Genomic DNA, 23,629 nt, shown 5'->3' with positions numbered 1-23,629 from the left:
ATTCCAAATATCATAAAGTTGGGAATATATTACATCGACTCATCAGGAATTTAAGTTGATCTTAGCCATCTTCACAAACTCGAAATATTAAGATGCCTATCTGAATTGGATAAAGATGGTAGCCGTTTTCTACACAAACTCAGATTTCCATCTAATCTTACAAAGTTAAATGTAGTTGTTGTGTAGTATCTCAGAGCTTCTTGACAACTCTATGTGCACTACCGAATCTGGAAGTGCTCAAAATAGTGAAATCAAAGAGAGGGAGAGGCAGAGGAAGAAGAGTGGGAAGTGACGGAAGGAGAGGTATTCCGGTCACTGCAGTGTTTATATCTCCAGTTCTTAAATCTAGTGCGTTGGAAAGCTGATGAGAGCAACTTCCCTAAACTTGAGCACCTTATTTTATGTAATTGTCATGAGCTAGAGGAAATCCCCAGTGCCATCGGAGATATTGCAAGTCTCCAAGAAATTGAAATACATGAATGTGGCGCATCAAATTAAGAAGGTGCAGATAGAAGAGTCCGGGAACGACGACCTCAAAGTGTCTATACGTTATTCATTTACTATATTTCTTACAACTCCCTACCGCCTAACATCTTTCCGCAAAACTAACATACAAAAATATCTAAAACTTAGGTCCCCAAACATAAAATTCTTGGTTAAGTTATTATTTTGGAATTTTAGTTAGACATTAACCCAACTACCCGGCAAAAGACAATTTAGCCACCACAATATTTTATTGTTTGTTCACACGAAACAACCAAATGCACCTAATATATTATGGATTATGGAGTTTGTAATAATGACAAACCGTCCTAGTTAAAATATAATGGAATAATCGATTGATGAGGAATTTATTAGCAACTTTCAATTTTATATTGCATGCTTACAAGATCCGAATCTTATCTCTTGGATGAAAGCTTGATACTATTGGTTGTGCGTGTTAAGATATTCAGACTCTTCTTCTGTTTAATGAGACAGTTATATTGTGAAACATATTTAATCAGTTAATATCATAAAAGTCAGTAATTTTACTCTACAAAACTAATACGGATTTCTCAAATGAGTTTCAGGACCAATGTTTTTTGTTATATTCAAGCAATATGGATATACTTCAAACTACAACCACCCTAATAAAATTATAGCCAACTACCCAATAAATTATTCAATAAAATAAGTATTATTGGCCTCAAGGTCATCACTCAGAAATTTCAAATGATCAACAACTGTGATAAATGTTAGTTTCATCATTTTTTATTTGCAACAATCTTTCTTCCTTGCTGTGTTTTGTTAGTGAGAAAGAAAGTTTTGAAAAATGGCATACAATCTTCAATCACTCATAACCATCCTTGAAGGAATACTTAATCCTGAAGAATCACTTTGGATTGTTAATCACAACAAACCACGACTCCAATCCCTACTCCAAAAGGCTGAGTCTCTGCTACAGATTCTTGAAAAGTCATCACTTACCAATGTACCAAGTAATTTAAATTGTTAAACAAGTTAATTGCAGCTTTGATGCCTAGTTTATTTGCAACAAGCTTTCTTCGTTGCTGTGTTTTGCTTGTGAGAAAGAGATCTGAAAAATGGCATACAATCTTCAATCACTCATCACCATCATCCAACGAATCCTTAATCCTGAAGAATCACTTTGGATTGTTGATGGCAACACACCACAACTCCAATCCCTTCTCCAAAAAGCTGAATCTCTGCTTCACATTCTTGAAAAGTCTTCCCTCACCAATATACCAATTAATTTGGAGAGCCGAATCAGAGATGTTTCATATAAAGCTGAAGATATTATTGAATCAAACATGGTTCGTCAAATGCTTTCCACCCCTCAAGGCTCAAGGCTTACTTTCTCCACTCCAAATCTACACAGAGTAATACAACTACTTGATTTTGCAACGGAAAAACTTGTGAAGCATGTGGAGGGCAAGGCATACTCAACTGGCCTTTCATCATCGAGTGGCGCTTCTTCTTCGCATGATCTATCACCAGATGTGCAGCAAACAATGCAACAACTTCAATCTGTTAAGCTTGAGGAGGTGGACGAAATTAAGATGCCGGTTGCTGTACCTTTGTCGAGCTCCAAGAACAATTTGGTTGGAGTTGATGCAGATATGCTGCAGTTGAAAGATCGACTTACAAATATGCAGACCAAGCTGGAGATCATCCCTATTACTGGGATGGGTGGCATTGGTAAGTCCACTCTTGCTCGAAATCTTTATGATGATCCACTCATTATTTCCCACTTTGATTATCGTGGTTGGGCTGCAATTTCACAACTTCCCAATATGCGAGATATTCTATTAAGTCTTCTTCGTCGCCGAAACGAAAAGATTGATGCTCAACTAAATGCACGTAATGAAAATGAGTTGAAAGATATATTGTATAAGAGGTTGCTTGGGCGCATATACATGATTGTGTTAGATGATATATGGAGTACCAAGTTTTGGGATAAGATAAGAATGTATTTTCCAGACAACAATGATGGGAGTCGTATTATGATCACCACCAGGGAATCTCATGTGGCCCAATATGTTACAAACTCTAAGAGTATGCATCATGACATGCAATTGTTTAATGAGGCTGCAAGTTGGGATCTACTTCGCCAAATTGTGTTTGGAGAAGAGGATTGCCCTCTTGATTTCCAATGGATAGGAACTAAGATTGCGAGTGAATGTGGTGGGCTTCCCCTTGCCATTCATGTGATTGGTGGGCTATTGTCAAAGGTCGAAAGATCAAAAGATGTGTGGGAGCAGATTTCAACAGATGTAAAAGCTTCCATAGTTAAATCAGATGAGCGGTTCTCCAATATACTCTCCTTGAGTTATAACCACTTACCCATTTGCTTGAAACCATGTTTCTTATATATGGGAGCTTTTCCAGAAGATAACGAGATTAAGGGATCTAGACTTATGAGTCTATGGATAGGGGAGGGATTTGTGAAATCTAATGGTGATAAGAGTTTGGAGGAAGAGGCTAAGGATTATTTAAAACTTCTCGTGCAGAGGAATCTACTTTTGGTTACACAAAAAAAAGTCCAATGGGAAAGCATTGAGTTACTCTGTCCATGATCTTTTGAGGGATTTATGTATAAGGAAAGCTAATGAGGAGAAGTTTTTACACGTTAAGGATTCGATGCGGCGTGTAAGTGTTGAGTCATCATATGACATGAAGGATGTGTGTGCTTCACCTCAATTAATGTCACTTGTCCGATCTTTTATATGCACTAATGATAAGATTAATATATCTCCTGTTTTTGGCTTATTAAGATTAGTTAGGGTGTTGGATATAATGGGTATGTTATTGGAGGAGTTCCCACAAGAAATTTTACAACTTGTCAACCTACGCTACTTAGCTATCAACTGTTCTTCGGGTTTACCTGATGGAATGTCAAGATTGCACAATCTGCATACCTTGATTTGTCCACACTTTATGCGCTATGTGACATCTGAATTATGGGAGATGTATGAGCTAAGAGATATTAAGATGAAGGGGATAATAATCCAAATCAGGAAGATAAAATTTGATCTCAAGAAGCTGCAGACTCTTAGCACTGTGTTGATAACTCCTAAGTTGATTAGTATTGGCTTTTCTGAAAGAATTCCAAATATCATGAGGTTGGGAATCTATTATGAAGACTTACCAAACATTGAAGTTGATCTTAGCCATCTTCTCAAGCTTAAAATATTGCGTTGCCAATCTCAATTGGATAAAGATGGTAGCCGTTTTCTGCACAAACTCAGATTTCCATCTAATCTTAGAAAGTTAACTCTTATTCGTTGTGTAGTATTTAGGAGTTTGTTCACAACTCTGTGTACACTACCGAATCTGGAAGTGCTGAGAATAATGAAATGTGCATTCGAAAGAGAGGGAGAAAAGGTGGAAGAGGAAGAGGAAGAGTGGGAGGCGACAGAAGGAGGTGAATTCCGCTCACTGTTGTTCCTACAGTTAGAATCCTTAAATCTGGTGCACTGGAAAGCCGATGAGACCAACTTCCCAAAACTCCAGAGGCTGTTTGTAGCCCGCTGCTATAAGCTAGAGGAAATCCCCAGCGCCATTGGAGATATCCCAACTCTCCAACGAATTTATATTTGTGAATGTGGCGCTTCTATACTGGCCTCGGCACAACAAATTCTAAAGGTGCAGCAAGAAGAGTACGACAACTTCGACCTCGAATTGTATATGCGTTAAAACCCAAAAGGTAAACATACATGCTCCATTTGTGACTATACTTTTTTGTTCCTTACTATTCTTTTCCCCCTTACATAGTTGTTATATATATATTTTTTACTACAGCTTGTGATGTATGTCGTTTGTATGGTGTAACGATTTGAATATTTTCAGCCAAACGCAAGAATCACTCTTGGTTTGTGTTAAAATCTCTTAAATTAGGTCCCACATGTTATGACGGTGAGTAACTCATTTCTAATATAGTATTAGATCGATGGTGAATTTTATCTCTCTATCTCTTGTTTTACCTGCTCACACTATGAAAGTCCGATGTGCCATTCTGGCCCATAATTGCAGGGGCGTATTAAAATCTCTTAAATTTTATCAATCTATGTGGTCCATTTCTAATAGTTTGAGCTGAATGTATGTAGTGTAATAAAATGTGTATAGATTTATTTTTGTTAGACTTGTCTAGCTATGTATTACTATGTAGTTTTTGATTAATTTGATAGCAAACTGCTCGTGTTTTTCAGTTTCAGCCATTGTTACATTGCTTGCAATATGCTCCTAAACATCTAGTGATGCCTGCCAATGTTTCTTGCTTGTTACTACTGTTTTCAGCTTGTATAATTTTTTGGGTGATTTTTCATCTTCTATCAGAAAGCTTGAATTAATGCATAAATTGACTTGATTTAGGTTGTATTGCTGCAAGTTTTGCTGGTGTTTGTGAGCGAGAAAGAGATCAGAGAGAGAAGATGCAAAGGGTGCTATATTAGCTATTTGTGGGATTTTAGTTGTACCTCTCATTCCATAACTATTTTTCAGATTGAGTGAACTACATAAAGCATCTCTGACGTTTCCATTTGTTTCATTCCAGACCCCTGATAAAAAAAAAATATTGACACACGTCTCTGGCGTTTAACATAATCACATATCGTATATTTGTAGCCATTTTTCGGACTAAAATACCCTTATGCCTTGCAGGGCATTTCAGTCATTTTTACTCTGCACATGGCTGCATTTTTGCAGACATTAGCTCTGCACATGGCTGCGCTTTTGTCAAATCATAGTATAATTGTTTGAGTTGATTTATTTGATTTCACAAATACCATAAAAAATTTGTTAAGACTTTGATACACAATTAATCAATAGATATTATAAATAAATATAAAAAACATGCACAAAAAATGTATTATACTTCTAACAGTTAATCCATTACATTCACTACTAAGTATTTAATTCCCCACCGCCGACGCAAATTTATTCTCTAATTCATAGATATACATTTTGATTTTACATGCATAAAGATAAAGATGCGTACTGTATAACTCATAGGATTTCCTTTGTTATATTTTCCTACGTATATTAAAATGTTTTTGCTAATCCTTTTAGTTAGTTATTTTATTAATTAAATTTATATATTTTATTATTAAAAATATAAAAGTTGTTCCATGAAAAATATTACTACTACTACAAGAAAAAAAGTGTTGTTTCGTTAATATTTTTATTTTTTTATGGAATATTTCATTTTATTTACTAAAAACATCTTAAACTCGGTGGTTTGGCTAGTCATTTCAATTATAACTCATTTTTTATAGTTGAATATAAAGTGTTTTTACTATATAAAAAATAATAATATTAAAGAAAAAAATAAATTTTTATTAAACAGGCGCACACTTTTTTTCTTTTAATATTTTCTATAGAATATATGTTATATTTTTAATAATAAAATTCATAAATTTATATTGTTAAAGTAATTAACTCATTACTAAAAGGACTGGCAAAGAAACAATTAGAAATCCTAATAAAGAATAAAAGGATTTAAAGCATCTTTAAAGTATACTATATAAATAACATGTAAATGGATTAATGAATAAAGCCGTGTGGACGGTGGGGTTAAATGAACAGTATAGCACATGTTGCTGCGTTTAATGAACAAAACTCTGCAGTGAATATTAAGTAGCAGGTACATGCAGTGCAGCAGCCTGCCACAGCAGATTTCCATTGGATATGACCATAATGCCCTTTTAAGGCTGAAGGGGTCTTTTAGTCAGAAAAAACCTGATTATGTTAAACGCCAGAGACGTGTGGCGATATTTTTTTTGTCAGGGGTCTGGAGTTAAACAAATGGAAACGTCAGAGATGTTCGGTTTCCCAGACAAATAAGGCCTCGTTTGGTTTCCCAGACAAACATAATTTAATCCTATCTTCTCCAATAATCAGATGTTCGGTTACCACTTTCCACCTAATCTTGGCCCGCAACTATTGATCTAGGCCCGTCTCGCCCATCTCGACCGACTCCTTTTCTCCCTAATCTCGTGACTATCCATCTGAGCCCACCCCCTACGACTAAATTATCCGCCTCTCTCAACCAATGCTCTTGTTCAAAGGAGAGAGATGATCTGGGTTGGGTTGAAGAAGAAGACTCCTATTTTTATTTATTAATTTATACTTCGTAAATTTACGTTCAATATAACACTTGTCATTTTTTTTGGAATCCACGTACATTAATCGAGTGTAAAGTAAATAAAAATAAAAATAAAATAAAAATAAAAGGGACGATAAAGTGTCTATTGTTGCATTATAAAAAAATCACTTGCAATTATTTAATAAATGAACTAAACAACCAATTGATTATTCATTTAACTAGTTAACATTTAATGGACAAATTAATTGAATTTTGATGCACGATTATTAAAAACTTTGTGTTGCTAATAAATTGAATTTTTCAGTCAGTTAATAACTTTATATTTATTAAATTAATTAATTGAACCAAATTTATTTGTAAATAATCTTATTTTTAGTCTTATGTGCCAAACATTATTAAGATGATACAACATATAATCTTACTAACCAAACACCAAAATGGAATTCAATACTAATCTAATTCTATACAAAGCCCATCCCAACTTATCCTATATTGTATCTTGATATCATTTTGTCTATCAAACCGAACAAACACTAATATGTTAAAATTTATCCCTTCCTTAAAAATTTACTCATTTAACCAACCCTACATATATAAATATATCGAGAAGAGCATAATGAAAAATGGCCACGGCGATCAGAAGTTGGTAATTTGAATCTTGAATGTGATGTTAATGGTAGCGGTGTGGTTTGGAATGCGATCAACAAAGTCAAAGTGATAGCAAACAGAGCAATGGTAAATAACAAGAGATTTTAAAAAAACGGAATAAATTCACCTATAGGGTGGAGATATGCGAATTTTTCAGAATAAAAGATTTTTACTTTTTTTACTTTTTCTTTTTTACCTCCTTAAATCCTAACACTCATGAATGCACCACTTCTGTTGTTGCCTCGAGCACAACAAATTCAGAAGGTGCAGCATGAAGATATTGGAAATTACGACCTCAAACTTCGTCTCGTATCACATACTATGACACATGATGATCACACTGCCAAGAGGTAAAACCCAAGTTCATTAATTTATTCATGCGTTCCATTTTCATATAGTACCATTTCCACTACTTCATGACCAGCTTGAAGACCATTTATGAAGTTCTCCATACCTAAGACCGCACACTGGAAAGTAGGGAGTTGGGCAGCGCTTGTGTTCAGCACGCTGCAGTACCCTACTTCTCGAATGCACTGGCAAGCTGATGTGTGCAGCCCATCAGTTATAATGAGTTTCAGATTTTGAGGGTCTATGGGCGTGGTTAGAGTGAAATACTCTCTGGAGGTTAGAAGGAGAGTGTCTACTGTTGAGTTTGTAAGCGGCCTCGTAAGAGGATCAACACTGTCAGGTTGTTCAGTTTCTTCTGCCTTTATGTTTCATTCTGCAAAGGATTGTTTCTGTGCCTTATTCATCCGTTTAAGTTCTTTGGTCAAATATTTAGAATCTTTCAGTGTTGTATACAGTTATCTACACTTTTGGTCAGAGTAGAGGCTGTTAATGCCTCATTTGATAATGGGATCAATGGGAACTTCTTTTATCAAACAAATGATGATATTATACCAGATTAGAAGTCAGTCTTATTCTAATAGTAATAAATGATCAATTAGAAGATGTGTACCTCGAGGAGGTGAAAGTTCGAATTGAAGAGTTGTTGCAAACCAAACACAGCAACAGCTGTTCTGATAGCATCAATGCCTTTGTCTTTCTGAAACTTTCATAATCATTGGAGGATTTAAAAACTCCCTGTTCATTTGTAATAGCTAAAAAATCTCTTACAAGAATGAAGATCCTATACAGTGACGTTCACAAATCTCTTACAAGAATGAGGGTTCTATACAGCAATGAGTGGTTATACGGCGACAGGTTCACTAACTGGCTAAGAATTATGGGAGTTTACCTGTACCATGGGATTTCAGTGAAGAGAGTTTTTCAGTACATATATATGCAATATTTTGTGAGTTTGTGTGTGTTCAGTGATAATAATTGGATCCCAATATCTCAGAAGCTTACCTTTGCTGATTTATATAGCTCTTGGGATAAAGTTGGGTGTGCATGAACGGCAAACTTTATGTCCTGTGAGGTACCAATATACAAACATAAGTGATATTCCAATACTTCCATGATAGACTTTTCAAGATTGCTAACTTTGAGCATTCCCATACCTGGACTCTGGTTCCTAATGCAATAGCATTAGATGCTTCGTGTATGAGGTCTGCAGCGTGCATCCCGAAAATGTGAACGCCAAGAATTTCACCGGTGTCAGGTCTGTATATCAACTGCATAAAAAGAAAAGGTTAATCCAAGAAATGTCATGAAATGCAAAAAAATTGAAAAATCAAAATCGTGAACATTCCGATTCCTGTTCATGGTATATGAGGGTTAAGGAAAATGTCGTATACATATAACAGCATGCACAAAATTACTATTATAGGTCACGGAAGACAAATTAAGCTTGTTTTCTTGCTTCAAATGATACTATTTTTTTCCTTCCATCACTTTTCCGCATCTTTTCTTCAATAAACTCAGAGTCATGCTGAGAGAAAGAAGAGGAGAGAAAGAACATTGGTCTGTTCTTTCTTTGCTTATGAGGAAATAGATATTCTAACATCCATTGATCAAGTACGTGCTAATTACCACAAGTCGTGTAATGTTATCACACGTTTGTATAGCAGCAAAAAGAAGATAAATGAGACAGACCTTTGCGAATCCTTCCCCTTCGTTTTCAGCCAAGGCCTTGGTGTTGGCCTTGAAACTCGTTTTGGCAATACTTATTTCAAACCCCTGATTTTCAGCCTTTTCCCATTGCTTGAGGCTGCAAAGTAAAACAATTGAGATTTAGGAACATATAAGCATATTATAAAATCAATAATGAAATCTTACAACAGAGTAGTGATTGAGTAGGCACATACAGGTAAAATCCTATCCACAAGTGTTATGCAGAGTTTATGAAAACCACCATGCCACTTTGAATTTTATGGGGAATTCAGCGATGCTATGCAGGTTTTTACTTTTAACAATGAAATAATAGTAATTATAGTGTGCAGTCCCTAGAAAGTGGCTAGTGTGATAAGTTAAAGTGAGAGTTAATCCAATTCAAGTCCTATGCGAGTCATGCAACTAATTTACCTCGGTCAGTCCAACCATGTCAGTCCAACCATACTGATCTCAGGATGAGTGAAACAGGCTGCTGGAATGCTTAAATGGTTAAGCACGTGATCATTTCCAGTAAGTTGTTCGACAACTGTTAGAAGAAATATTACAAGAAATATGTTAAATAAAATATAAGTTCACATACTGATTTAACTAAGTGCAATCACAAACCAGAAATTCCTTGAGCACTTGCTGTATGGGCGAGCATCAATTTACCATTTGCATCACCAATGCAGTACAGGTGTGGGATCTATTGACAGAAGTGTTGTGTCAAACACAATAGAGGTTGTTGTAAACAGTTTCCAGTGACAAATAGATGACAAACTAACCAGGTTTCCATCTGCATCAATCACTCTCATGCGCTCATCAACAGGAACAAATCCCCTTTGTGTCTCCACATTAATCTGCAGTCATGTCAAGACAGACCGTCTTTTATACTTTCAGACTGATAAAGTGAAAATTCATTCAGTGTACTGTAAACAATGCACAGTCTATGAGAAACTGAACCATAATACGAGGAATGTAAGTTGGTTTGGTAACAAATTTATAGTATAAGATAGGTTAATACTTACATTCTCCAGTCCAAGGCCTTTTGTGAAAGGAGCCCTTCCGGTTGCAATTAAGGCTGCATCGACCTACATCAAAGTGTTACTTGCTCACAAATGGTTCATATCTCACATTACTAAATGAGAAGAATCAAATTCGATGGGTGTAAGAAAGCTTCTGGGGACCTCTGCATAAAATGGTGGAAATCGTTTTTAGATGACAAATTTAACTATTTTCTTTGTCTGTTAGATCAAATATCCTCGTGTAATCATCCAGATAGAACAATATTTCATAATCGAATGCTCTAGTAGCAAATCATTAGATTTCTATGTAAAACATGTAGTATATCTGTTAGGAGTGAAAGGCGAGGGGAGGGGTAGGGAGCACGAGAGATGCACGGAATTACGACTTGTCAAGCGTAAGGCTAGTAATGGATGGAATTCGATCACTTGTATTGCAAAAAGAATAATGAAGAACACTCCTCCGCAGAGGCCTACGACTAAGTCGTCCAATTACAAATGATCTATCCAAGATGAATTGAACTCCCTAATTACATTTATTTATACTAAACGCAGCTTAACTAAAAGGCATAAAACTAGGAATGCATGAAAGTAGGAAACGGCTGAACTGCTTGCCGAGCTGGGTGGCTGACTTCTTCAAACCCCTGCGCTGGCTCCCTTTTCCTCGCCGCCTCCAACCTCTTTCCCCTTTTTGCGGCGGGTGTACACCTTCCATCCACCGAGGCTGTTGACCGTATCAATTGCTCCGCCCGTCGGAACAGCCTTGTCCTCAAGGCTGAAGAAAGGAAACTGTCCGCGGATGTCCGCCTCGTCCATCCAGGTTGCCTCGTCATCCCCCAGGCCGACCCAACTAATGAGGACCTGGTCGACGGTATCGTCATCTCGGTGCTCAGTCCGGCGTGCCAGCACTTTGTCCGGAAGGAAGAGTGGCGCGGCATCACCCAGGCTATCGGGCAGCGTGGCCTCCACCGGTGCGTCTCCCACGGCCCGTTTGAGGAGTGAGACATGGAACACCGGGTGAATGCGGGCCGAGTCGGGGAGCTTTAGGCGATAAGCCGTCGTGCCTATGCGCGCCTCAATCCGAAAGGGGCCAAAGAACCGGGGTGCTAACTTCCTGTTGCGGCCACTGAACAGGGAGGACTGACGGTGCGGCCGAAATTTCAAGTAGACCATATCCCCCACGCCGAACTCGACGTCCCGACGCCGTTTGTTCGCGGCCGTCGTCATGCGGTCCTGGGCTCGCCCTAAGTGACGGCGCAGCAGCTTGAGCATCTCGTCGCGAGAGCGAAGAGTATCTAGCACGGATTGTGCCCGAATCTCCCCGGGCAGAAAGGCGTGCAGCGTGGGCGGGGGTCGGCCGTACACCGCCTCGAATGGTGTCATGCACGAAGCCGAGTGCGTGCTCGTGTTGTAGCAGTATTCAGCCCAGCCCAGCCATTTGTTCCATTGTTTGGGCCGATCAGAGGAGAAACAGCGCAAATATGTTTGCAGACAACGGTTGAGTACCTCCGTTTGGCCATCGGTCTCGGGGTGGTAGGCGGAGCTCATCTTAAGCGTGGTTCCTGTGGCCCGAAACAACTCCTTCCAGAATGAGCTGAGGAAGATGGGGTCGCGATCTGAAACGATAGACCGAGGAATGCCGTGGAGGCGAACCACCTCGTGCGTGAATAACTCCGCGACTTGGCGGGCCGTAACAGGGTGTCGGAGGCCGATGAAATGAGCATACTTGGAGAGGCGATCGACGATGACGAAAATGCAGTCCAGACCCCCCGCCCTAGGCAGCCCCGACACGAAGTCCATACTAATGTCTTCCCAGATTCGATCCGGAATCGGTAATGGCTGGAGCAGTCCGGTCGGGGACTTGGTTTCAGACTTGTGTCGCTGGCACGTCGCGCATGCTGCGACGAAATTAGTGACCTGTTTCACCATCCCGGGCCAGTAAACATTCGAGGCGATGCGGCGATACGTGCGGTAGGCTCCTGAGTGGCCGCCTGTGGGCGTGACATGGAATTCGCCGAGCAGCCGCGGGATCCACGGCGAGCCGGGTGGGACGACTATCCGGCCCTTGTAGAACAGGGTTCCGTGGATCAGCTCGTAATGAGGGGAGCTTGGCTGGTCGGCCTCCAGCACGGCCTTGATCTTTGCGAGTGCCGGGTCCGAGGTGAGAGTCGACTGGACCGAGGACCACTCGGGCCACGAAGGGATCGAAATTGCCGATAGTTCCAGCGTGTCGTCGTCGCGGCGGGATAGGGCGTCTGCTGCCCGATTCAGCTTTCCCTCCTTGTAGATGATGGTGAAGTCGTAGCCCAACAGTTTGGTGGCCCAGTTTTGTTGTGCCGGGGTAGCTAGAGGGTGGGCTAGTAGCTGGCGTAGGCTACGCTGGTCCGTGTAGACGACGAAACGGCTGCCCAGTAAGTAGGGGCGCCAATGCTGGATTGCGAGGAGGAGGGCCATGAGTTCCTTCTCGTATGCCGATTTGGTTAGCCAACGTGAAGATAGCGTCTTGCTGAAGTACGCCACCGGTTGGCGGTCCTGCATGAGCACGGCCCCGAGGCCACGGCCCGACGCATCGCATTCTATTACGAATTCCTTCGAGAAATCCGGCATCCTGAGCAGCGGGGCGGATGTTAACGCTGCTTTGAGGGCTTCGAAAGCGGACGCCGCCGTTTCAGGCCAAGCCCAGGCCGGCTTGGAACGGGGCGTTGGCGGTTTCTTTAGGAGTTCCGTTAGCGGGGCGGCGATCTTGCCGTAGTCCTTGATAAACCGGCGGTAGTACCCTGTTAGGCCCAGGAACCCGCGCACACACTTCAGGGATTTCAGCGTCGGCCAGCGGAGGACAGCCGAGATCTTGGCCGGGTCCATCCTCACCCCGTCGAAAGACACAATGTGGTCGAGGTACTCGACGCTAGTCCGGCCCAAAAGGCATTTTTTTGCGTTGACGACGAGGGAGTGCGTGTTGAGCACCTCGAAGACTTTGCGGAGGTGGCGCATGTGTTCCGCCCATGTGGCGCTGTAGACAAGGATGTCGTCAAAGAAAACTAAGACTAATTTCCGCAGGGCCGGTCGGAAAATGTCGTTCATCATGCTCTGGAAGGTGGCCGGAGCGTTGGTGAGGCCGAATGGCATCACTAGGAACTCGTAGTGGCCGGAGTGGGCGCGAAAAGCCGTTTTCGGGATGTCGGCCGCTGCCACCCGAATCTGGTGGTATCCCGCCTTGAGATTGATTTTGCTAAACCACTTGGCCCCGTGTAGCTCGTCCAGGAGTTCCTGTATCACTGGGATAGGGTATTTGTCCGGCACTGTACGCTTATTGAGCTCCCTGTAGTCCACGCAAAAACGCCACGAACCATCTTTCTTGCGCACGAGGAGAACCGGGCTCGAGAATGGGCTGGTGCTAGGTTGGATGACTCCGGAGGCCAGCATCTCAGCCACGAGCTTCTCCATCTCGTCCTTCTGCAGGTGATTGTACCGGTAGGGGCGTACGGAAACCGGGTTGGTGTCTGGGACGAGCGGGATCCTGTGATCGGTGCGGCGATGCGGAGGCAAGCCGGCGGATTCCCGTGTGGTGTCTGGAAACTCCCCGATCAATCCCAGGATTTGCGATCTGGCAGCCGCGGATAAGGCCGAATCGAGGCCGAAAGGTTCCGCCGCCGCCCCCTTTTCCATTGCCCAAAGGACCCAACAGCGGTCACCCTCCTCGAGGCCGCGGAGGTCGCGAGTGGAACACGCCCGGCGCATGAGGTACGGGTCGCCCTTAAGTGAGACGGGGCGGCCGTGTACTCGGAAGTCCATGCTCGAACGCTGCCAATTCGCCATGACATAGCCGAGGGACGCGAGCCATGCGACCCCCAAAATGACGTCAATGTTCCGGAGGGGAAATACATAGCACGATACTACAAACTCCTCATTTTCTAATACTAGAGACACATGTCTACACATCCCTGCAGCCTGTCGGGTGGAGCCGTCTCCCAGAACCACCGAGTACGGCGAGGTCGGTGTGACCGGCAGCGCGAGCCGCTGGGCGCACTGCTCGGAGATGAAGCAGTAATTCGCCCCGCTATCGATCATCACCTTAACCGGATGAGAGGCGATTCCTCCAAAGAGCTTCATCGTGTTTGCCGTGTCCAGACCGTTTAGGGACAACACCGGCAGTTGTGGCTCCGCCCCGGGTTCCATCACTTCCTCTTCGTCGGGGTCGGAGTCCGCGGCTGAGTCCTCATGTTCTTCGCAAATCATGACGTTGAGAGTCCTGGGTGGGCATCGGTGGGCTGGCCCAAACTTTAAGCCGCACTTGACACAGGTCCCTGCTGCAATATGCCGACTATATTCCTCCGGAGACACATTCCGAAAGCATTTGGAGACTGGCTTCGACGAGGCTGTCGAGTACGAGGGGTTCGGAGAATACCCTTTCGTGGCTAACCGATTTGAGTGGATCTGGTAAGAGTGCGTCTGGACCGTGGTTTGGGAGGGAGTCGGCCGCTGAGGTTGGGCCGATGCCATGATGTCGAGGTCTAGGGCCATTTCGACCGCATCCTTATAGGTCGTGATTTTGGCGGCCTTCATTTGCAGCCGCACCTCGGGTCGGAGGGCAGCCATGAAAAACCCAGGTATTGCTGGCACGAGATGTCCGGTACCTGTGCAAGGCACGCCTCAAAGGCCGCCACAAATTCCGCCAGCGACCCGGTGTGTCTTACCGCCGCGAATGCTTCATATTCGTTCAGGGCCCCGGTGCCTCCGAAACGCTTCATCAGCTCTCTTGCGAACCGAGCCCATGTCAGATCCGGGACTCGGTGTCGCAGCAATTGGTACCACGGCAGGGCCTCTCCCGCCAGTGCCACCATCGCCAAGGCCACCCGATCCTCAGGAGCGGTCCCGGTGATCAAGAAATACTGCTCAGCTCGTGCCAGCCAAGCGAGGGCATCAGAGCCATCGAATGTGGGCATGGGCGACACCGAGGCGCTCCCGGCCGCCGCTGTTTTTGAGGCGTGGTTCGCTGAAGTGGAACCATCCTCGGGGTTAGGTGCATCCTTGAGGTTCAGGGACGCGAAGCCTGCTCGCATCTCCAGGAGCATGGCCGTGAGTTCGGAACGGACCTCGGCTACCTGGTCCTCCGTGTGGCGGAACTGAGTGTTGAGTTCCTTGACAGCCGCGTCCAATGAAAGATTGCTCTGACGCAGATCCCCGGTCGCCTTCTCCAAATCCTCCAGTCGTGAGTCCGCCCTTGAGTTAACCATCGTTCACCGCACCAATTGTTAGGAGTGAAAGGCGAGGGGAGGGGTAGGGAGCACGAGAGGTGCACGGAATTACGACTTGTCAAGCGTAAGGCTAGTAATGGATGGAATTCGATCACTTGTATTGCAAAAAGAATAATGAAGAACACTCCTCCGCAGAGGCCTACGACTAAGTCGTCCAATTACAAATTATCTATCCTAGATGAATTGAACTCCCTAATTACATTTATTTATACTAAACGCAGCTTAACTAAAAGGCATAAAACTAGGAATGCATGAAAGTAGGAAACGGCTGAACTGCTTGCCGAGCTGGGTGGCTGACTTCTTCAAACCCCTGCGCTGGCTCCCTTCTTTTCCTCGCCGCCTCCAACCTCTTTCCCCTTTTTGCGGCGGGTGTACACCTTCCATCCACCGAGGCTGTTGACCGTATCAATATCGGAGGAAATTCAATTTTTCTTTTGCTCAGTTGGTTACTATTTAAACTTGAGCACTGGTGAACTTCTTTACTTTCTTTCTGATATTGTTTGGTGAAGGAGGCGGCAAGTCCCAGGTTGTACATTCGTTAGTTCATAGGCATGCATGGAAGATGGTAACCAGGAAAAGTATTTGTTACCTCCAACGTATCTTTTGGTTCTTTTGTCTTCGCATCAATAAGCTCAATAGGCACTGGCTTCCCATCTTTTGCAGGAGTTATCTTTCAAAAGTACCCGAGTAAAAAAATATCAGTATGCTTTAGAGGAAGCTATGTGCAAAATAAGAAACAATTCTGTACCTAGGTAGCAAATACTCCAGTGTGATAATCAATTTTTCGTGGATTTATCAAAACTCGTTGAGCTAGCTTGCCTATCTCAGGATCAAATCCGGGCATAAGTTGATCCATAGCTTCAATAATTGTAACCTATATAACATTGCACAATTAGTTGCTTGAAGGAGCATCTTCATCTCTGGTAGGGATCGTGTCTTAGCAAGACTATTGAGTTTGTCCAAAAAAAGGTTAAGGTGTTGACAAGAATAGGAACCGGGTTGATTATCTATTTCCCTCATTCTTACAAATTCTCACCAAAATATAATTTTTAGTTTGAGAAACAAAAAGTTAAACTACTTGAAAGAACTCAGAGAAGAATGCATTTTTTTGCCATTACCTCACTACCAAGAGCAGTGTATACATCACTGAACTCAAGCCCAATGTAACCACTTCCAACTATGGCGATCCAATCCGGAACAAATTCCAATTTAAGGGCATGATCACTGGTTATTACCGTCTTCCCTGCATATTAGGGATACTAGGATGCATCAGGTTATTTGATACCGAACAAATGTTTAAAGAGAATGATAGAGATATCACCTATAAGGCATATAATGCTCCAAAAAAACAGAGGACAACACAAAAGGAGAAAACATGACCTCTTTTTTCACAAATCTATTTTTCTTCTCTCATTCTCCCCCAACTACGGCACCATTCAGACCCATAAGAAAAAGATGGATTACATATACAGTATGCTACAGAAGATCAACACAGCACGCAGTTGCATAATTGTGTTCAGGTCACGGCATTTTCAGTTGACAAAAAAATAGACAATGAGCAAGTGATAAAGATAAAAGTATCAGATAATGCATTCCTAAGGCATCAATAAATGTTAAGAGAGACAATAGACCTGTAAGGGAGTGTGGATATCAAAATAGTAATTAAATGGAGAGAGTGTCTACCATCAACTTCAATTCCTCTAGGAACAAAAGGAACTGACCCCGTGGCAATAATTATGTCCTTTGCAGTAACCACATTGTCAGATGAACCAATTTTTCCATATTTGACTTTCTGAGGGCCCTGAAATAATTAAAGAGATTTCTAGAGTGAATCATACGAACTCGATCCTCATTATGGAAGATTCAAACTGAATAAGCATTAGTTACATTGTCCTCCAATATATCTAGAATAAGAGAATAGTTTATTGTCAATATTTATATACAGATTAAAGGATAACACTTAGAGCATACCACTATGGTGCCAAATCCTGTTAATATGTCCACGCCAAGTGATTTCAGTGAATTAGTTAAATTACCACGGATTTTTGAAGCAAGATTATTAGCATGGTCAGCGACTGCCTGTCTGTCATACCCGGCAGCAGCAACCTATAATTAGAGGTCGAAAAGAAAAAAGACGGAGTTATGACGCAGTTTCAAGGAACTATAGAGGCGTAATAAATCTTTGGAAGTATTGGTGCAGTAAAAGGAATGTCGCTGTAGTAATTACAATACAATGAAAAACAAGACCCAACAAAATTAAGAGCTAAGAGCGATTTCAGCATCTAGTGTGAAGAATAATCTAATTTCAGCACAAACTTCAACCACTAATTCCTTATGCTAATCATTGTTCCAGGGATTAGATGGCCGATCTCAACTCATTTTACGAACAAACAAGTACAGATAGGTGTATGGTGAGTAATTTAAACTACATATGAAAGGAAGTAGCAGTAATAAACACTGTCCACAATTTTAATAATCTAGAACGAAGTCAGCTATTCTTTCCACAAATAGATTGTCACAGGCTTATGGTGAGGTATCGTATAAAGAAAGCTACACAACTTCTGAATGAAACTATTGAATTTGTGATTTTCATTTTAATTGTAAAGAGTAAAGGAAATACCTGCAAACCTAAAGCTTTCAGATGATGCTCATCTTGAAGCTCACGCATCCTACCACTTACTGCTAGTAGGGCTTTAGAAGGAACACACCCTCGATTTACACAAGTTCCACCCATCACATCGCCCTCAATAATAGCTGTTTTTAGACCCTGAAAGTAACCATGGAATTCTTGAGGTTTTATTACAACTATACATCTATAGAATTATCTCTCAGATAAAAAGAGAGATAAAATAATAAAGATTGGAAGTAATATTTCATGGTGCAAGCAAAGTGAAGATCCAAGTGACGTTCAAACTCAATCCATTCTAAACCAAACACATCACATGATTCAACTAAGGCTCAAAAGTTGAAAACCATAAAATTCATAAATATAGCTGAATTTCCAGCTCAACACCTTGGTCAAGGGTATAAGAGGCTTATCCATCAATTATAAAATCGAATGCAACTGAAAAGCCTAACCTACAGCGTGTACTGTTATTCAACAATGCAGCTAATTTTTTAGCTCAAAAACCTCAAGATGGAAATGAAAAATGTCATAATAAACTAAAACTTAGGTATGTAAAATCAAACTTTCACATATTAGTAATCAATAATGAAGCTCAAAACTCCAAATTCAGCCTAACACCACAGAGTTTCAGCTCGAATTTAGCCCTAACAACCAAAATCAGTCATCACCCGACCACAAAGGCACAAACTAAAATTGAAATCAAAGCTCCTACTTTCTCCACGGCATGCAGCCCAGCCCCATGGCCGCCGACACCAGCTCCAATAATGACGAGATCATAATCGAACGACGCCGGAGCGCTGCTTCCATTGCCCGCATCAGAATTCGAAGCCGAGAAAACTGACAGCCGCCGAGAATTCGCCTTCGCTGAGACAGCTCCGACGCCGCGATTACGGAACTGCGGCGGCGAGCGAAATCCAAACGCCTCTCTCCGGAGGCCGCACAGACGTGAACTCGAATGTGGCCGGAGAGTGGAATACGGCGGGTTGGAGATCGACAGAGGCGAAATTGAAGCATGCATCTCGGAGCTGTGTGATGAGAGAAAAAGTGAGTAGTGTGTGTGACAAAGAGATGAATCTTCTTATTCGACAGTTGGGGATAAACTTAAACACCCGGTTGACGCTGACGTGGCGAACGGTCTCAAATGTTATTCTACTGTACACTAGAGCATCTCCAATAGCATTAGGCTAGTCATAGCCTAGCCACAAACTCCTTCTATCACATTATCAGTACTAGACAAGCAACTGAACAAGTAATATAGCTAGCAACAATAAACAAAATTATAAAAAACAAATAATTAACACTCACACAAAATACGGAATTAAATTTACGACACAAATACAGGAAAATTCAATAATAATATTTAATTTAAAAAATACATTAATTAAAAAAATTACATAATTAAAAAAAGGTAGATTAAAAAAATTACATAATTAAAAAAAAACTAACGTCGTTCAGTCCTCCGAGCCCACAACTCTTCAATTAAATCCTTTTGGAGTCGAATATAAGCATCCACTTGGCACATGTCGGCATGTGCTTGGAGGCGGCCGGCTTCATTGTGAGGTACCCCGCTTCGTACGTTGGGGGCGGCCACATCGTGGCTTGGACCGGCTCCATTATCGTCGTTGGCCCAACTAGTCAGTTGTACACATTCATCTTCGACAATCATGTTGTGCATGATAATATAGACGTACATTATATCAGCAATGCATTCGACATGCCACAAATGCGTTGGACCCCTAATTGCCGCCCATCGAGACTGGAGCACACCAAATGCGCGTTCCACGTCCTTACGCGCCGACTCTTGCCGTTCCGCAAAGTAGGCTTTCCTCTCATCTGATCCGCATCTGATCGTCTTCACAAAAACGGGCCACCTAGGGTATATCCCATCCGCCAAATAGTATCTCATATCATGCCGGTTGCCGTTGGCGACAAAACTGATGGCCGGACCGACGCCCTGGCACTGCTCGTTGAAAAGGGGCGACGAGTTGAGGACGTTGAGGTCGTTGTTCGACCCGGCTACCCCAAAATACGCATGCCAAATCCACAGCCGGTAATCAGCTACGGCCTCGGGGATCATCGTGGGATTCTTTCCCTTGTAGCCGGTCGTGTAGAACCCCTTCCAGGTAGCGGGACAGTTCTTCCACTCCCAATGCATACAATCTATGCTGCCTAACATACCCGGGAACCCATGCTTCTCCCTGTGCATCTGCATCAGCTCCTGGCAGTCTTCGGGGGTAGGGCTTCAAAGGTACTGATCACAAAATATTTCAACCACGCCCTGACAGAAATACTTCATACATTCAAGGGCAGTCGTCTCACCGATGTGGAGGTACTCGCCCCACATGTCTGCCGCGCCTCCGTAGGCCAACTGCCTGATTGCCGCAGTGCACTTTTGAATTGGTGTGTGGCCGGGTCTGCCAGCCGCATCGTGCCTAAAGCGGAAACACAGATATCGATGCTCTAAAGCGTCAACAATACGCATAAACAGGGTCATGTTCATCCTAAAACGCCGCCTGAAAAGGTTGGCGTTAAACCGCGGCTCCTGTGCGAAGTAGTCTTCATATAGCCGTTGATGTGCAGCTACGTGATCCCATTCAATCACTGCTCAGCGGTGGACAACGGGTCGAGGTCGAGGTACCGCCGGCTGCAAGGCCCTTTGTATCAGCCGGTTTATCTCACTGGACGTATAGGCCTCCAACTCTTTGTTCATTTGCCGTTCATACTCCTCAGCATCCCCACCACTACCACCACTACTACCATCCGCGTTACTCATTTCGCGTTGTTGATCTTGTACAGAAATTAAGATATAGAGAAAACTCGTTAAAACAAGTGGTGCGAATGAAAATGACGTGCAAATCGCGTATATATAGTGTTTCGAAAATTAAATAAATAAAAAAATGGGCTGGCCGATCGCTCGCCGATCGGGAGCCTGCAATGGCGGCCAGCCGACCGGCGAGCAGATCTGCCAACGCCCGAAAATCTGCGTGCGCTCGCCGATTTTCTCGCCGAATTGCCGCTCGCCGCCTGCAATGGTTCGGCAAGCGAACCGGCCAGCGCCGGGAATCGGCTAGCCGGTCCACTCGCCGCCATTGGGGATGCTCTTATAGATCGACGAATTATTGTCTCACCATTCAATTAGTAAATCTAGGATTAGACTCTATGCCTTGTTCGGTTGATGGGAAAGTAAAGTTGGCAAGAAAAATAAATCTCAGGAATATAATTCCTAATAACTTTATTTTTCCGTGTTTAGAAAATATCAAGATTTTAAATTTTATACTATTTTATTTAAACACCAAACTAAAAATATACTCTTACTTATTATCTTTTATTTATAAATTTTTATTTATAAAAAAGAATTGTAATATAATTTTTTTAATAAATTATTAATTACAAATGATAATAATTATATTGATCCTTATGTATTATTTTATTATTTTAAATATGTATTATCCATCATAATATATAATATAATTGTAATTATAGCTACATGGAGTATTATAATGATAAATGATTATAATTATAATATTTACGTATATATAACTGAATAAATTTTATAATTTTAAATTTCACTACAACTTTATTGATTGTTATTAATTTATAAGATAATTATTATTATTTATTATTATATAATTTATATTATAAATTACATTTAAATTTTTTAGTAAATTATTAATTATTATTGTGATAATAAAAAATATATATAAATATTATAATAATATAGTTATTATGATAATTTTAATTATAATTATTTATTATGCCAAAATTAAGAATGATTTATAATTTTATATCATTTTTAATACATTTTAATTAATTAATTAATAATAATAATAATAATAAAATTATACTTATATTGCATTAAATATGTAAGAATTCCAAAACTTGAAAAAGAATACTTAAGAAAAGTTGGGGTTCATAATCCTGAAAAGTTGTACTAACTTTCTTTGTTCTTGAGATTCTGATTACTTTCCTAGTTCGATAAAAAACTGAAACAAACACATTAATTTAAAATTTAAGAAATTAGATTACCTTCCTAAACAGAATCCTGACAATCAAATTAGATTAATAGAGATTAAAATAGAAGGGAGAATAGTAAACTCATTATTAACTTATTGATGAATGGAATAATATTAATAGTTAATATTATTATCCTCCTCTCTCTTACTTTACTATATCATTCTCATCATCTCTCTTACTTTACTAATTTTATCTTAATTCCCATGTCATCCTCATTGCCCATATTTTTATGGGACGAAGAGATTAGTATATTTTACTAAGTAGGTCACATATTTTATTTACCCATTTCACTCAAATTTTAGTTATATAACAAATACTCCCTCCGTCCAAAACAAAATAAAGATATTTGAGATGACACATGAATTAATGCATAATTGGTAAAGTAAGAGAGATGAAGAGAAAGATAGTTAGAGTGTCCACAATAGTGGTACAACCACGACTCAACCACAAAAAGAAGTTGTCCGCCCAGTCAGCACAACCATGCATTAGCCTCAAAAAGTTGTCCAGCCACGCCTCAACCACGACACAGCCACGCCTCACATTTTGTTTAATTGTTAGTATATTTTAGGGTAAATTGCTTCAAAAGTCGTCAATTTTGCAAATATCTTGGTATTTCCCTTAAACTTTAAAAGTTGCATGAAAAGTCATGAACTTCACATTTGGGTGCCGATTTCTCGTGTCGGGTATTCCGGCCATCCGGGTGCTGCCGTGTAAATTTTATGCTGAAGTGGCGGATGATTAGGATGCTGACTATACATTAAATGACTTTTTTTTTCTTTTTAATTTTCATTTCCCTTCCCCTAATTTACTAACTAAAGGATTTTAACACTTAACGGGAAAATTGCAAAATATCACGCCCAAACTCACTGCTCAAAAAACTCAAATTCACTTCTTCTCAACAACATCCGGCTAGCGTGACGACAAGCTTGAACTACGGCTAGCGTGACGGCGCAGTGACGGGGCGGCGACGACGACGACGACCTTTGCATCCGATGGCACCGCCGAATGCGTAAGTTCTTCTTCTAAATGTCGACTTTTCATGACTTCAAATTGCCTCTAAATGTCAACTTCCCGTGAACATTCGACGGCAATTTCCCGTTATGTATATAGATTTCACGTTATGTACACATTCTGTAGTATAAAGTAGAGAGAGCTTTGGTATAAAGTTTGTAGTAAAGCCCTAAAAATATTCATAAATGAAATTGATGTAGTATAAAGTTGCTGTAATATAAAGCTCTAATCATAAGCATAAATGAGATTGTTGTAGTATAAAGTTGTTGTAGTATAAACATAAATGAAATTCTGTTTATATATTTGTGATAAGTTATCTGAATTTGAAATTGGAATTTGTTCAGGGAAGATATATTTGGCCTCTCTATTCATCATGGGGGCCAATTCATTCCTAATGGTAAATTTCAGAAATATA

General features: G+C 41.2%; 2 protein-coding genes across 2 annotated transcripts; one reads left to right on the top strand and one right to left on the bottom strand.

Annotated features, from left to right (window-relative positions):
- The first annotated feature begins 1,583 nt into the window (after window positions 1-1,583).
- Window positions 1,584-5,082, top strand: LOC121793632 (putative late blight resistance protein homolog R1A-10). Its single transcript, XM_042191664.1, has 2 exons — window positions 1,584-4,207; window positions 4,873-5,082. The coding sequence occupies exon 1, from the start codon at window positions 1,584-1,586 to the stop codon at window positions 3,075-3,077; it is 1,494 nt and encodes a 497-aa protein (XP_042047598.1). The 3' UTR covers window positions 3,078-4,207; window positions 4,873-5,082.
- A 3,760-nt stretch (window positions 5,083-8,842) lies between these two features.
- Window positions 8,843-19,238, bottom strand: LOC121796082 (dihydrolipoyl dehydrogenase 1, chloroplastic-like). Its single transcript, XM_042194808.1, has 11 exons — window positions 18,902-19,238; window positions 18,184-18,330; window positions 17,535-17,669; window positions 17,247-17,364; window positions 16,682-16,806; window positions 10,315-10,377; window positions 10,072-10,146; window positions 9,914-9,992; window positions 9,719-9,833; window positions 9,290-9,404; window positions 8,843-8,868 (listed from the first exon to the last, which is right to left on the bottom strand). The coding sequence occupies exons 1-9, from the start codon at window positions 19,205-19,207 to the stop codon at window positions 9,724-9,726; spliced, it is 1,158 nt and encodes a 385-aa protein (XP_042050742.1). The 5' UTR covers window positions 19,208-19,238; the 3' UTR covers window positions 8,843-8,868; window positions 9,290-9,404; window positions 9,719-9,723.
- Between the last annotated feature and the right edge of the window lie 4,391 nt (window positions 19,239-23,629).

This window comes from Salvia splendens, chromosome 3, assembly GCF_004379255.2.
Source record: "Salvia splendens isolate huo1 chromosome 3, SspV2, whole genome shotgun sequence".
Lineage (NCBI taxonomy): Eukaryota > Viridiplantae > Streptophyta > Magnoliopsida > Lamiales > Lamiaceae > Salvia > Salvia splendens.
This window is presented reverse-complemented; position numbering and strand designations above follow the sequence as displayed.

Bases quoted from the DNA above. Each gene is read 5' to 3' on its own strand.
- LOC121793632 (XM_042191664.1), top strand. From the start codon at position 1,584: ATGGCATACAATCTTCAATCACTCATCACCATCATCCAACGAATCCTT.
- LOC121796082 (XM_042194808.1), bottom strand. From the start codon at position 19,207: ATGCATGCTTCAATTTCGCCTCTGTCGATCTCCAACCCGCCGTATTCC. The intron at 9,993-10,071 runs GTTAGTTTGTCA...TTCTGTCAATAG, and splicing joins TTGATGCAGATGGAAACCTG to ATCCCACACCTGTACTGCAT. The intron at 9,834-9,913 runs GTTTGTGATTGC...TTCTTCTAACAG, and splicing joins AAGTGCTCAAGGAATTTCTG to TTGTCGAACAACTTACTGGA.